At 35.5% G+C, this 16,484-nt stretch overlaps 1 protein-coding gene across 1 annotated transcript; it reads left to right on the forward strand.

Annotated features, from left to right (window-relative positions):
* Nucleotides 1-11,070: 11,070 nt before the first annotated feature.
* LOC142973671 (uncharacterized) lies at nucleotides 11,071-15,520 on the forward strand. Its single transcript, XM_076115618.1, has 2 exons — nucleotides 11,071-14,082; nucleotides 14,464-15,520. The coding sequence occupies exon 1, from the start codon at nucleotides 11,488-11,490 to the stop codon at nucleotides 14,014-14,016; it is 2,529 nt and encodes an 842-aa protein (XP_075971733.1). The 5' UTR covers nucleotides 11,071-11,487; the 3' UTR covers nucleotides 14,017-14,082; nucleotides 14,464-15,520.
* The last annotated feature ends 964 nt before the right edge of the window (nucleotides 15,521-16,484 follow it).

Raw genomic sequence — 16,484 nt, forward strand, 5'->3', positions numbered from 1 at the left:
TTTAAGCGAGGGACTACTATAGGTAAATGTTTTATTAAATATAGAATAAATTATTATATTATATAGATACATATAGATTAATTTTGATATTTAATCATCAAAGTGTAACTGGTATTTAGTGCCATCGGCTTTATTTGAATGGCCGTCTAAAAGTTATAATAAAGAGTTCATTAAATCGTACTAGTCATGACAGTTCAAAATTCGAAATAATAAATATATTATGTACGTTTATCATACCTACCGTTGACTGGGCATTGAAGATTGGGAACACTCTAAAAACAGAATATTATAGAATTCGAATGTGTTCGCTGCAACTTCATTGGCTTCATTGCATCTGAAATCATATATTCACATGAGTTAATATATGGGTACAAATACATAGGTAAAATTTTTGGTCAAATTATGTTCGTTTTACTTAGCTTCCGCTTAAGTAATCTAACCTAATCTATCCGAGTTAACCACACAGAAAAATACTTATTCGATGCTACGGCGGCATAACAAACTAGGTATATGGTCCAATTAAAGGGGTCTTTAAGAGTTCAGAACTATACACTGTACCTAACTGCTATTTTTACAAACATATAACTAAAATTCTTATGTTTAAAAGTGCCCGCCAAGTCTGCGATGAAATACCAAAGGATTGGGTACATACTTCATAACTATCTCCTCTGTGTTGTTTGGGGGGTTCGAAGTCACTGTCAATATTAACATACTAACAATACATATAACCTTGTACGATAACATTTCTACAGAATGTATTTGCCGTATGCAATATTTTTTCACTCGTGGCTATTGGTTTTCTATCATAAAGTCATTTTATTGCTAGTTTAATGTATAGTAATCATAATGTACTTTTCCCTTTTTCAAATTTGTGTATTGAAAATGTTTAAATAAACTCTATTGCTTCAAGAAATCGATGTCGATTTTTGTGATTAAGGAAGAAAAAACGTAATCCAAAATAAGATCTTTATCTATATCGCAGATGAAATCTATCCAGTTCAGAAGTAGTACGTGGTCGTACTCGACTCTACTTTGACCGAGAAAAACATATATTTGCCTACTATTTAGGCGATATATGACGATGGATACATAGCTTATAACTAAACAATTTGTTTGTAATAAATGATTTTATTAACACGCTCGGTGATATTAATATGCTCGATATTGGTCTCCAGCAATGGTTTCCCTAGAAATTGCAACGTCTGCGATCAGGAAACTTTTATTTTTCTTGCCACAAGGCTTCAAGAATTCCTGCATTCAGAAATGTCATTTAAAATAAATTTCCGTTCCCGCCTGTCTCCGCCGGAAGCATTCGATTGGAACATTGGCCTGATAATAAGTAATTCCCTTACCCCGCACCTTCGAATGGGGTGTCAAAATAGATGTTGCGTGTATCGAATTTACCTAGAGCTATGAATTACCATACACATAACTAGGTAAGCTGAATATATTAAATTGTAAACATTTTGTATTTTTTAAGCGGTTCGCATGACGAAATAGTACCTAGTGAAGAAATGCAGATATGAATAGAAGAGCAGTGATAGCTGAGTATAATATAAGTAATACCTCCCACGAAAGTGGCTGCAGGTTCGAGGCAATACACTAATGACTTTTCGAAGTTATGTGTATATTAGAAATAATTATCACTTATTCCAACGGTGAAAGAAAACACCTTGATAGAACCTTGCATGCCTGAGAGTTCTTCAGAACAGTTCTTGAAGGTATGCAAAGTCCCCAACCCGCAATTGGCCAGCGTGGCGGATTCGAGGCCTGACTCCTACTTAATTACGGGAGGAGACCCTTGCCCAGCAGGGGGACATTAATGGGCTATTTTTTGTATGATAGATAAATGGAGTAGCTTTTCGGAGGTCACATAATGCCTGTTATACCTGAAGTTATAAGCAAGCAAGATGTCTGAAATACTCATACGTAGTAGTAGATCCACATCATACGTGTTATATATTTATTTATGATCTGTTTATATAGATGTACCCTATTATAGGAATATCGAACGTGTACCTGTATTTTAGTAGTCATAATTTTCGTATTTGTATAGAGTAAAACGGAGCCGTCGAGCTATGTCGGCACGTTGATAGGTGATATTAATTAGTGGAGCTTTGATCTGTCACACGCGTGCCGACGAGCTGCCAATCGCACTCGGCCATGTCGGGTTGGCAATTAGTCGACCCTGGGTAAGCCTTAGTCGTCCAAACGCTGCCTGACTTAACTTACTTTGTATTACCCTACAGTTTCAAAGATTTTTCACAATACGATTCCAATGACGACTGACATATTATTTTAAGGTTGATTAACTTTAATTTCTCGTGTTATATTCTATGAAGTCCTGCATGTATGGCTGTTTTCAACGAATCTGGGATGTAGTCAAAAATCAGCTAGAAAGACATAACTTGGATTAACATCATATTTGAGTACATTTCATACATATTTTTGAATGTAAGCTAGAAATACTATAAAGTAAACTAAGTTGCTATGTCTCGTTGATAGTCTTAGACTCTCAACTCAAATTTCAACATGCTCTACAATTATTTCTGTAGAAAGTATAGATATTATACTAATCTAGCCGTTAGTTAAAATTATTAGGTTTGGCAGTTAATTCCATACATTTTTAGTCAACGTGTAAACGTTTTTTTTATAGAGAAAAAAGAACGAAATTTCACCGTACGTAAGAACAGCCCATTCAAATTGGATTATTAGCTATCTGATAACGAATTCGTCAGGGGCTGAAACCCGGCAATGAATATTTCGCTCCATTTCCCATTGAATTTTGACAAGGTTCGGCTCGCAAATGTACTGGGATGTTAAGGAAATTTGTTTATAGTATGTAATATATGTTGGTATATACGGTTTAAATCATGCTACATCAATACATTATGCACTAAAAATCTTCATTTCATATATGAATTTACAACAAAACAATAAAGTATATAAATAAATATATTTGGTCAACTCACACACGGTCACCTGATTCCAAACTAAGGAATGTTGCAGTCTAATGTTACCCTTTAAATAAATGCGTTTTTTATTAGCCCTATAAAAAAAAGAAGCAAAAAGAAAAATTGTGCAAGAGTACAGCGCTTTAAAGCAAATATCTAGCTGGAATTCTCTCGCTTCGAATTTTCTTGGGCAATTTGTTTCTGCTTTTCGCCCCTCCACAATTAAATTTAAAGTGAACCACCGAAGACTTTGGAGCAACGTTGTTTTGATTTAAGAGAATTAATTAATGTAACTTCCAAGTATACGCGCTTTGAATGGCGGGGGTTTAATGTGTAATAATCGTTATGCTTAGTCTCGATATAATTAAAACGAGTACTTTGTAAACTGTAAGCCTATTTTGAAACATTTTTGCTTGCTGGGTTTATGTTAGCTGTAATGGAGTAGAGTTGATTTATTTTAAGCCTTTGTTCAAATAAGTTTTTATCACGTCAGGTGAAAAATACAATGAGTAAATATAATTGGAAGGTGTCGTTTTAAGTAGCGATATGGATAGATTGAGGTATGTGCTATGCTTACATATCTGTTCCTGATATCTTTTTAATGCATCACATCTAAAGCGTGATGAGTAAATACCTATCAGCGTGAATGTTTGGTGCGATGCAACTTTACAGATTAATATAGTTTCAACCAGGTTAGATATAATTTTTGAAAAATATTTATAGGTCTGTCAATTACAAATTCGTCCGACAGCTGCGCTCTAATGGAGTATTTCGTAGTCGCTCTAGCTTCAAATGAACGAGCAACGTCGCAGATGTGGCGGCGACGCTCATGACAGTGGATAATGCTATGAGCGCATAGCGGAATCTTATATCGAACAATTTAAGGTACCTTCTGTACGAGTATTCGCTCCCATTATTTATGCTATTAATAAAGGCTTCAATGATTGCAGTTTGATATGAGTAGTGTATGAGAAGGTACAGGTACTAAGACGTACAGAGATAAAAAGTAATGTACTCATGCTAGAGATATAATTCAAAGTTTCCCTATACAGAAGAATATACCTATATTATAAAGTTATAGGATGACTTAAGGCGGGGAAGCGATCAGTGTATGATTTAGACATCAGCAAAAATGTTCCGGTATTGCGACCACTTAGTCGTTTTCTTCGAACGTTTTCTTGCATGTAATTTTATTTTAGCTAAAATTCGTTGTTTTTAATGAAACTGTTAGGCTTTAAGACCATTTATTTAAGTACTTTAGGCATATTTCTGTATTAAGCAATATAATATTATAGTTATGACTATAAAGCAGTAGATTAAGAGTAAAGGTTGTTTCACACTACGCTGTAATATAGCATATTGTATATTGATTATAACACAACCATATCGCACACCATACATTGATAAGAACAAATTCACATATACTATTGTATTATTGGCTTACTGTAACAAAAAATTGGTACGTTACGCTGAGTTCACAAGACAGCAGTGCATGCCACCCTCTTCCTCCTCTCTATATAGTATAGCATTAGGTCCGCCTTTGCTATACTGTATAGCATAATAGTATAGCATAGTCTAAAATTAACTTAATGAGGCAGTATCGCAAGCTTCTATCATTTTTGCGAATGTCACTGATAAACAGCAGTAGTCCAGTAACACGACATTCAAGCGTGCAATGGAGCGCAGCATAATTAGAATTGAGCTAAAAGATCGTGTTAGGAACATCACCTGTGACGTGACATGAGAGTGGTCAGGCCACGTACACACAGGCATCTAGATAGGTGGGTGAGGTTAGTAACAGACTGGACAGCACATGATGGCACAATTGGTGCGACTATTTCTTGGCATTTACGGGCTCATCATGGCGGTATATGTCACAGGAAAGAGAGATTTGGAAGCAACGAGGAGCAGCCTACATTCAATATTGGGTACACTTAGGGCTTACAAAAAAAATGTTGTGGGAAATTTTTTTTTACACGCTAATATATCCCTCACGGACATAATAGTTTGTTTTAAATTATTTCGTTTATTTTGGGTTAGAACTTAAGTAATTATAATTTAATGAAAAAAAAATATACTCCCTACCATTATGCCATTTTAGTTCTAAGGCCTTACGTCTAAACTAACATTATTACGTAAGCTAAGAAGTACGTGTGTTGTTTGCCGCCAAACTGTCGCCAATAATATGGGGATGTTTCGGTTTATTTGTGCAGATAAGAGCTCCGGATGTAGTCCGATCTTTAGCCCCATCCTACCCGACGCGCTCACTGAGCTAGATGCTCATATTGTAATTATCTATTTCAAATATCACAAAATAAGTTATCTGGAAACACGTATAAGCTATATTTATAGGAAAATGCGGCATGATTTCACTTTGTTCAAAATATCTTGCTATCTTCGATTAAAAAGGTTTAGGACTGACCGAGATAGACCTTACTTAAAGGGTACATATATTTGGGTTCCTAATATGTATTCGTAATTTATAAGTTGGAAAGACATTTACGACTCTAGTCTTTTCATGCAAATCCGATAGTAGTGACTACAAAAGGAAGAAGCATAGCGATCAGTTTCCAAACCATTAGTTTTTAGCCATGAGCTTATCACATTTGCTGAAAATTACACGGGCTATAAGGTAACTGCTCTATTTTTTGCTGATATTACTTTCTATGTCGGAAAAGCTCTTCATGACCAGTTAAATCTTATTGTAATTTATTTCAAACAAGACGTTATGTCTTTGATTATTAGTACCTACCTGCTATTTTTAACTTTTAGTTGGTGAAATACTTTTTATTGCCGAATCATGATGCAGAAATGCAGGTTAAGAAAAGTTATTAATCAACAATCTTAGAGTTTCCACGTTTACTTCTTTTGATCAGTACTTCATGCAATATTCCTAGATATTTACTATACTCACCAGTTACGATAGATATGTTAAAGTTAAATTGTAAGGTGTAGTTAAATCTTGGCAAAATTTTCGCGCGCTCACCAGTCGCGGACAAATTCAAGCCTCGTAATAGACAATACGTAGCCTAGATATGAACAGTAACGCGTTTTATTCACACGATTCATAGATGCGATGCTACAATCGATTGTTACGATTCGGGCGGGAAGATGAACATCTGGTACATTGTCTGCTTTGCTTTTATCCTCGAAACTAAGGTAGTGTGGCAAGTTCTGAAACGGAATTGATTTTCCTACGTCATGTGTATATTCTTAGTTTGAGGAATTTAAATATGTACGGATTATAATAAACAATTCAAATAACTTTTTATACATTAAATCGGTATTCTCAATGCGCCTGAAAAATAATATTTTTTAAAATTTATAACTTTTTATAAAAAATGTTTAACTAGTAAAAATTGACAATATTCACACATTTTACCGGGTATATTTTTTCTTGTATTGATTAAAAACATCGTGTAATGGAATATATAATTTCTAGATACGTGTCTTCATTTCCACCCAACGTTCACTTTTCTATCGGATTTCAGTTCAATCTCATAAAGGGAGGAGGCATCCGTTCTGAGACACAATATTTCACTTTTTATGATGTAGGTGGTATCCAGAGCGCCATAAAAAATATAAAGAGAAAGAAAGTGCGGCAGTATTTTTACAACGCCTTTAATAGTGCCACTGCTAGTTGGTTGTCTTTTTTAATGAAAAGTGGTAGTTTCGTAATGCTGTAGAGTTGATTTAACCTTATAGTAGAATTAGACAATAAGACAAAAATGTATTTAACAAATTGTAGTATCTTGTGCACGTTATAACGTTTGAGTTACTTGTTTCACTTGATACTAAATTCCGTTGATAACCCTGTTTATTTTTTCTTATCTAATGTGACTTGCCTGCCCTTATGACACGATGACGCTCTACATTATTTTTATTGTGTCGTTGTTGTTAAAAAAGCATTAACGATATATTTATATGGAGATGAATATTTGATAAGAATATGTAGCGAGACTGATGTGCTTATGATGATTACATAACAATCAATATATTGTATACCAGTAGAGTAGTTAGGTGACGAGAACACAATCTGTCAGGCAATAAGTCACGACTGTCAATACAACGACAGAATATAAAACATTAGTTCCCCGGGGGCGAGCTCTCATATTTCAAGGAGGCGTGTACGTGCATTTTGAAACGAACGGAGTGTGATTGATTAAAGTGTCGACCTTCAGGATTGCTGTTTGCCGATGACCGATTCAAATCAATACACGTATACATTCCTAACATTAAATTCATGCTTCTGTGTCATCGGCTTACAAAAATAGTTTATGTATAGGTAGTTGCTGCTGTTATATATATTTAGTTATTAAAAACTAACCGGACCTAAAGGGTTACCCTATTAATATAGAAGAATAAAAGTAAATTTCAAATTGTGATGGAATTACTATTCGTCTGATTGCAAAGATACATGGTCCAGTAAAAGTTGTCCGAATGTCTGCTAAACACCCACAAACAATGTTGTAACACGTCTATATATTTTTTGTGTTCATCAACCATGTTTTTCTACAAAAAAGTATCTGGCATTGATACAAAGTGAGGCGGCAAAGGCGAGGTTAATGAGAATGAGAGTCATTTCGCATCCCGCCTTGTGGGCTGAGGTGGAGCGCGTAATAAAGTTTTACGCCACGACCCTTATTACAGTTCCCACGGTTCAACCGACTCTCCACTGGACAGGACGATTAACAATGCGTAAACGGATTTAGTTTCTTACAGATTTTTAATACTTTCATTTATATTTGATCGACTTCATACGGTATTATTGCGGTTTTTGATGAAACTGTCTTATTTAACAAAAGTCAAATATTATGTTTGATTGAATTTGTTCTCTTTTCATATCAATAACTCCAGGATTCTCAGCACCTAATTTATTAAGGTTAAGCCACATACAATAACAAACCGTGTTTCCAACAGTAGTAACTTTTTAAAACAAAATGTGTAACAAAGAATACAGTTTAACATTTCTTTCTTTATTTATTTGTTGCTGAAAAAGTAAAGTTCTGCAAGACTTAAATTCTCCTGCAATAACATTGAACGCAACGTATAACGTAGGACCAAAACACATTTAAGTGTGAGGTGGGCCTTAGGCGCACTGATTGCCTTGTTGCTGGGCCAATGGTTGTGAACGCTCATATTCAAGTTCCGGATTTGAAAGGTCGGGACTTTAGGGGTATTATCTAACATAACTCGTGACATATGGGAGGGTAATGATCTACATTTGCAAAGGCTTTGGCCATCATTATCTACTCGGTGGAGTAAGATATATGTATGTATAATTATATAATAATGTCCATGACGATTATGTTTAACCACCTAATGGTTAAGTTGTAATTAAAACCAGTTCTCATTAAAATAGAAAAACTTCCCATCAGCATTGTTTTCGCAAATAAGGATATTTTTGTCACTATAATCTATTAGGGTGTTTTTTGTCTTCTGGAAAACATCGTTAAATTTCTAATGCCGCTTGATAATTCAGTTTAATATTAAATGTAAATAAAACCCGCAAAGTACCCACCCGACGAGCTACACTGATGTCATCAGCCAGACGATAAAAAGGTTCTCAAAGGGCTTCTTTCATTTAGAAACTAAAGCAAGTACCTAAGTAATTTATTAATGAAATTATGAGGAAATAATATAACAATATTGTTGATTAAAACTTTTTAACTACTATTTAACTATAACCTAATGACTATACGTAAATCTATAATCTATTGTAAACTAAAATTTGATCCTGTCCAAGAAAGAATATGTTACTAAGATAAATCTTAGAGAACTGAAAGAAAGAACCGACAATTAGCTTTTTAGCTACAAAAAGGTTAGCGTACGGCAATCAGCGCATGGTCCAGTGCAGGCTGGCTGCCAGGGGAAGCCGGTTCATTAGGTCTTGCAAGCTAAAGAGTTACGTCGGACACTCCCGCTGCGTCAGCGGCCCTCCCTCGTTACCCTAATGACAGCGATTTTGTTCCACTGAAGGCGCACTTTTAGTTCCACGAAACCGTTTAGTGTTGCCCGTCGCTAATGGCCTAATGCTTCGGCCTATTTCACGTTTATTTTGTTACTTAATCACCTCTATCTAACACCGGCAAATAGCGTTCTCTTCGATCTCGGTATACGAATTCTGGTTTCTATGAATACGACACGACATACGTGAAATATTACACATCACGGTGCAGCTGCGCTTAGTGTGGTAACAAGTAAGCGTTATGTTTGATTTGATGCGAAAAACGCAGAACCATTGAGAGGAATGTGATGTGTACAATACTCAGTTACAATTTAATGAAAATGTGAAAATGTGATAGCAACATTTTCATTAAATTAAGACACTTTTTATGCGATTTCTGTTAATTTTTTTCGCATAAATTGTTCTAGTCGGAAGTTAAAATACAGCTGTACTCACATGACTTTACCGTATCACTTTGTCACGCATAATACTCTAGCCTAAAATCTGTTTACTGTTTTTTATACATTTTATTTTTTCTAGAAACACGTCACGAAAGTTTTGTGTGCTAAGTAATGTCACACAGTCTGCCGTAACTTAGATACGATTATGAACATGTAGCAAGTTATGAACCAAGTACGTCGTTATGCGGGTTTTGGCACAATTTGGATTTGGGACAATTGTCCTTGTAATTTTCTCACTATGTTATTAAAATTAGATTGTAGTTACATACATGTGTGCAAGCGGGTGATTGGGTTTACCCTACGTATGTATATACAATGTTCATAGGTATGCTATGTATGTATTATCATACATGTTCCCATGTACACATATGGTACTCGATATATTTGTAGAAATTTTTCCTTTTTATTCGGTTTACCGCGAAAACCCGCCATTTCCTGACTATGATTTATCTTGCGGCCTCTAAGCTGAGGGTCACTTTAATAAATGTATTCGGGAAAGGTGCTCTCAGAAATGGATGGGGAATATTCTGGATGCAATAACCTAATATACAGAAGATATATTCGCGGCGCCGCAGTATGGAAATATGTTATTAACCCACTAGACTGGAAGAATAAAGACATCTTCAATATTTGTTTTGGTGTTCATATCTTCTGGTTTGCTTACTAAAGACCAATCCTGTTACTTACCGAATATAAATATTGTGTGAATTAAATAAACAAGTCATACCTTTACAAAGCATGTCAATATGGTTTACACATTCGTAATATTGGCATCACTTCCACAATACAGCAGTCCGGGTTTACAAAAAGTCATAAATTTGGCATTAGGTGCGCCCAACATCTAACATATTAAAGGTGGTTGAAATACGATGTTTTCGTCCTCAAGACATTCAGGAAGGGACAAGAAAAGTTCAAATAACCCAAATTAAGGAGCGCAATAAAGAGACCCTTCGGAAAGCCTTGCGGGAGCAATTCATGAAAATGCTAGTCGAACGTTCCGGTAAAGATGCTCGAAACAGTACGCATAAAGGGTTGAATAAAAAGGTAGGCTTTGACGCCTTTACTTCATTCTTTGGCCTTCGCTCAAGTCACATGTTTTGTGTATTTTTATACAAATTAATTAAAATGGTTAACTTGAGAAGATAAAAAGACGGCACGATATTACCAAAGAATTAGTTTATCGCATATCGAACTTAAGTGTCAAACCTTTTCAGGGCCATCGACAAGCTTAATGATGGTTTTTATCATAGATTATTGACTGATTCAGCATCTAATCAGTCTACTAGGGACGTATATAAACGATTCAACGGAAGTCAATGATTTTTTAAGTACGTAATTCGTCGATCACTCATAATGTACGTAATATTTATCGTGACTCCAAATATTCTCAAGTGATAGAGACTTCTTGGTTTAAAAATAAGTTCAAAAGCATTAAGCCACTGAGCAATAATAAATTGTCTCTTAAATCATACTGTCCTGCCGAAAAAGCCCAACAGGGAGCAATCTCAGACGGAGCGACCGAAAAATATAACACACACTTACAAATATTCGCGTCCTCAAAATAACGTATTAAGGAGCGCCGAGTATGACATAAATAGTGGTGGTGTGGAAGTCAGTTGACTATATAAAAATGAGGTTGTGAGGGATGTAAAAGCGGCGGCAGAGCGCCGGCGCTGCGCCTCTCGCCCTCGCTTCGCACAGTTCGCGGCCAGACCCGGTGGCGCCAGCACCGCCGCGCGACCCCTCCGCGCGCCGAGCTCGCACCTTACGAACACAACACAATAAACGATACGACTCGGCACGTATCGCTGTCACGTGGCACGCGTGCCATCCTCTCTGTGACTGTCGGTGGTGCTCGTTGGTGCTCGGTGGCTCCCACTCCGTGCTTTGCTAACTTTTCACTTGAAACACTTCCTAATTACTATGAGTGACAGCAATGTGACCAAAATTGTGCAGACCTGAGTGCCAGTGCGAGTGCTAACTTACAAGATGTTCAAATCCTACGAAATATACTTGACGAGTGAAAATGTGATACAAAAGGATATGTGTCGTATTTGTAAATTTCAATATCACTCAATATTTAGGCCGGCTTAAATTTGGGACGAACCAAAGAACACTGTCAGAAATGGCAACATTTTTAAAACAATGTTTATTTTTAACGGTTATATTTTCGTGGCAAGTAACTAACTTAGCGTCAAGCTGCCTCGACAACTGCCTGTGTATCTCAAATGCAACTTTGTGTCAACAATGTTCTCACAACATTACCCTGAGAGAGAACACTAATGTACTTCGTCAACTAACAGTGTGTTGTAATGAAGATAAAAAGCTGTCAGCGTGGCCTCAAGCGTATGTAAATAAGACACTGTTAGGAGTTCATGTCCGTTACAACTCTATGTGCAACGCGAGTATTATTTACTTCGATATACCTTTGCTGGACACCTACTCGCTTCAATTTATAAATAACAATTTCACGCAGATAAGGATCAATATCAAGAGACAAAATTTGAGAGAGATTGATTTGTCCTCCAATAAGTTACAGTATATAACCAAGGGACTTTTTAATAACTTTGTCAACCTCCGGAAACTTATTTTGAGTAGAAATAATATTGTTAGTATATTTGAAGAGAGTTTCACCGGATTATCGAAATTGGAATCCCTGGACTTGTCAGAAAACAACTTATCAATCCTAACGAATGTGTTTACACCTCTTAAAAATCTACAACATCTTAATTTAAGTAGAAATAATCTTGAATTTATTCATGAAAATTATTTCAATAATTGGTTATTGCAACATTTAGACGTATCGCATAACAATTTAAGAAAATTAGCACCGGGAGCTTTGCAGTTGTTACCGAATCTGGCACGGTTACTATTGACGGATAATCCACACCTGGGCATCACACAACTGGACACACAGCTATTAGTGGGCACGGGACGGAGGTTACAACAGATAGACGCCTCAAGAACTGGCTTGTATCAAGTCCCGGAAGCTTTCACACACTCAGTACGCTTCTTATCGCTAGTTGGAAATAGAATATCAGCTGTTCGGTGTGGAGACTTCGATAGCTATCCACTTTTACAGTCACTAGATTTTTCTGACAACAAAGTGATTTCGGTAGAAGACGACTCCCTAGGTCGACTAGAAATGCTCCTGTTTTTAAATATGAATAAAAACTTCTTGACTTCAGTACCAAAGAGTCTACCAGACGAGTTAAAGTATTTATCAATCAATAACAACTTGATTAAGAATTTAACTATTCCTGATTTCAAAAACTTGCCAAATTTACGCATATTAATGTTACAAAATAATAACATACAGTACATACAGGATCACGTATTTGATGACTTGCTTTCATTAGAAATGTTAGATTTGTCAAATAACCCAATACAATCACTGTCATGGAGCACGTTCGATGGACCGTTATCGTTGCGGGATCTAAGACTGTGTTACTTAAACCTCTCGGTGCCAGAACGAGATGGCTCGTTTCCAATGTCATCGCCGGAGAGCGTGCAAATGCTACATCTTCAGTCTAGCCCTGGATTAGCTAGACAACTTTTAGCTGATTCAGCAGCGTTGGCTGCATTTTCGCACTTACAGTATTTGGATTTGAGAATGAACAACCTGTCAGAAATTAGAAACGATTTGTTATTTTATTTGGGACAGTTGAAAACTTTGCGATTACATGGAAATAATATAAATTGTAGTGCTGAGCTATGGTTGAAAGACTGGATGAACTGGAATAAGAGCTTATCGAGCAGCGAGAGTTGTTACTATTCTACTTCTGAGGCTAAAGCAGAAATAACTAAATATAACTGCACATTTCCTGAAACGTTTACAATAAGCGACAGTCTACCGCCAGTTAATTTGTATAGCACAGAAATGATTAACAAATTACTGCGATACTATGGTTATCTCAATAACAAAACAGAAAAACCTTATTTTAAACATGGGAACAGTAAGATCAAGTATGACGCAAAAAGTGTAATTAGTCCATTACAGTTAAATAAAACATTCACAAAGGTGGAAGCAAAAGAAAATAATTTATTTGATGGTGTTAAAGAGAAAATTATGAGGAATGAAAGAAATGAAAACAAAATTCCTATCAATGACTATATGAATGAAACTGCTATAGTCAAAGCTAGAGAATCCTCAAAAATATTTGATCAGAACAAGATTCAAAATGATCAATTTAATATCGATCATAGATTTTTAGACATTGAACCATATGTTACAGCGCGAAATTACAAAAAAGATGCGAAAGAGGTAGCAGAAGTTTATCGGAAGAACAGATCAAGATCCGGAAAACGTTTAAATACTCCGCTTAATGTCACTAAGAAGGCGGAAAATTTTGCGACCGAGTCTAAGTTTCAAGCTGTGCCAATCAAGAGTTTGAATGAAATAGAGAATGTAACAGTGTATGAAATGAACGCTACCAATCCTAGTTACAAAACTGAATACTCCCACTACAGGTCAGCAGACAGCAATTACGCGCAATATATAGGTACAGTTGCTGTATCTAGTCTGATACTAATGTCGTTGATACTGTGGATTAGTTTTCGACTGAGATACAAAAGAAGAAATGTGCCCGCCGTCGACACAGAAGTTGAGGACCAAATAGAAGTGTCGAATATATCTGGGGGGGTGTTATGGTGACATCTGCGGGCAGCCGACCCGACGCCCTTCGAATACGATTCTCTCCTGACGTAGCACGAAAGAAATGTAAGTCATTATATTAGAACGTATCAGAAACTTTCCTAAAATAAAATAAATTTTGTATCTATCTATAATATTCGGGAAGTTAAAAGTGGGAAATAATTGGATTAAAGAATAATAAAGAATTGCAATGGGATCGTATTTATCTATTGATATATACTATATCTATTGATATTTATCTTGGGTTTATGACATTTACTTTAGAGTCTAAACATATAAAAATCAATAAGTGGGTACTCTAGATGACTACACAATATAATATGCTCTCTGCAGTAATATAATTTGCTAAAACGTATTGCAAGTCTAGCATGTACGACAAGTTTGGGTTGGGGACTAATAAGGTGAATAGCTAGCAATGTTTCAGATAGATTTGCTCTTTTGTTACAGTTCGAAGCGGTCGGCTGCGCGAGGACTGGACGGCGTTTTGTGATATAATTGGACGTACATATTTTTTTATGAAATAAGTACAAATAGATTGGTTAACTGGGCAGCGAGACTATGCGTTGTTTTGACTAAATTGTAAATATATTGTTTCGTTGACCATATTATTATGACCATAGATGTAAACATAGACATATTTTTGTGTAAATTCGTAGTAGATTTGTGATTTTACTTTAGATACCTAACCTAGCTAACATTTCATCTAATATGCCGTACTTAAGGGCTTTTTGTGGTTAGGCTACAGTATATTGTACATATTATTATATGTATATCGCAATACCATTAAGTCACCATATCGAAACGGGTGATGTCAGCGATAGGAGGTGGAGGTTGAATGGTTATTTCTATGTAGCCAAAAATGTTTTGCGGAGAAATCGCGAAAGCAGATCATGTCTTCCCTGTAAACCTTGTAACTATAAAAATAATAAGCAATTATCGCGTAACGAGCTCTGTACTAAAGTGCCAAAATATTTTATTTCATACTATTTTAGACTTGTATCTTCGTAATCATTACTTAGAATCAAACATTAATATAATATACAATTGTTTTGTTTTTCAGTTAATTTATTAAAAAGTACCTTTGTTTAGTAATATTATTGTTAATATAAGGCCCACATACTTTCTGTATTATTTGTAATTACTGTTTTATTATGTGTATAGATTTCTGCATTGTATTAAAAACTGAAAATTAATTTATCCCATATTTAACTAATATTTAAAAGTAAATAAACGTTCGATATAAAATGGATAAAAAAACGATTATGGAGTTAATACCAAGATAAAAAGGATGCTTAAAGTTTGTTTAATTGAACGTTTAGTTAAAGTTTAGAGTTTCACTTGATAGACTTATGATACATTTCATTCATTATTCTGGAACCTAAGGTTGTAACTTGATATATAAACATTTTGAAGACAATGATGTGTAGATATATGTTTTTACGTGAATCGTAGATTATGATGTACAAACAGATAGCCAAAGATTGAATAAATAATAGATTGAGAATTTAATTTTCATTAATGTCATCGAACCTACCCAAACGTACCTGCCACTGTGTTTTACGTAGCAAGAGAAAAAAACGTAAATGTTAATCATCGATTTGAGAGCACACCTGAGGAGTTAATATGAATAAAAGTCTCAAAGATACACATTTGTTCGAAGTAAGAATAAGTCGACTAAAATGTAACGAGTGAACCGAAAGTAATATTCTTTATGATTCATCTGGAGAAAAAATGTGCTCACTTGAAAAGAAAAAAGTGAACGTGGGTAATGATTTTTCAATATTTGTATTGACAGGGAAAATAAGGGACCGCCAACGCAGTTATTTGCCTGTAGGGCGTTACCTCCTGTGTCGGGACAATTTCAAATAATATGGCTTTATTAATTCTCCTTGGGTAGGTACCTAAGTACTGGGGTAGCTTGTATGCATTTGACATTTCTGTAATAATCTCTACTCGTGCCGCCTAAATTAGTTTATAATACTGTTGTGACAACACGTTTTATGAATATTATGTGCTATTTTTCGAAGGAAAAGAAGGCCAGTTATAATTATAAAAACCCCCTTTGACCATAATCCAATGAGTAAAGTTAAAACTGTTGATAGAATGAAATGCGTGATTCGCCGGCGGTATTTCACGGAGCAACTGAATGATAGTCAGTTTATAACGTTAAGGGAAACTCAATCGATTGACGAGGATCTTCTAGCAATTCACTCACAGATCCTGATGAGCCAGCACTTTCTCGTTGAGATCAATAGTTGGCCCACATTGCACTACCTAGATTATCTCAATTTAACTGCGCAAGTTTAAACTTCAGTATTTGAATAAAATTTACCAGTGTAACCAAGTCCATTTAAAATGCTTTTCGAATGAAAAGGAACATATAGCTGGAATGTGCCGAAAGTATTTTAATTAATGATATATAATGTGAATGTGTGAACTAAAGAATGTGATGATATGTTTTATGGAGT

Source organism: Anticarsia gemmatalis, chromosome 6 (genome assembly GCF_050436995.1).
Source record: "Anticarsia gemmatalis isolate Benzon Research Colony breed Stoneville strain chromosome 6, ilAntGemm2 primary, whole genome shotgun sequence".
Taxonomy (NCBI): Eukaryota; Metazoa; Arthropoda; class Insecta; order Lepidoptera; family Erebidae; genus Anticarsia; species Anticarsia gemmatalis.

Excerpts from the sequence above, each read along its gene's own strand:
- LOC142973671 (XM_076115618.1), top strand. The coding sequence starts at position 11,488 with ATGGCAACATTTTTAAAACAATGTTTATTTTTAACGGTTATATTTTCG.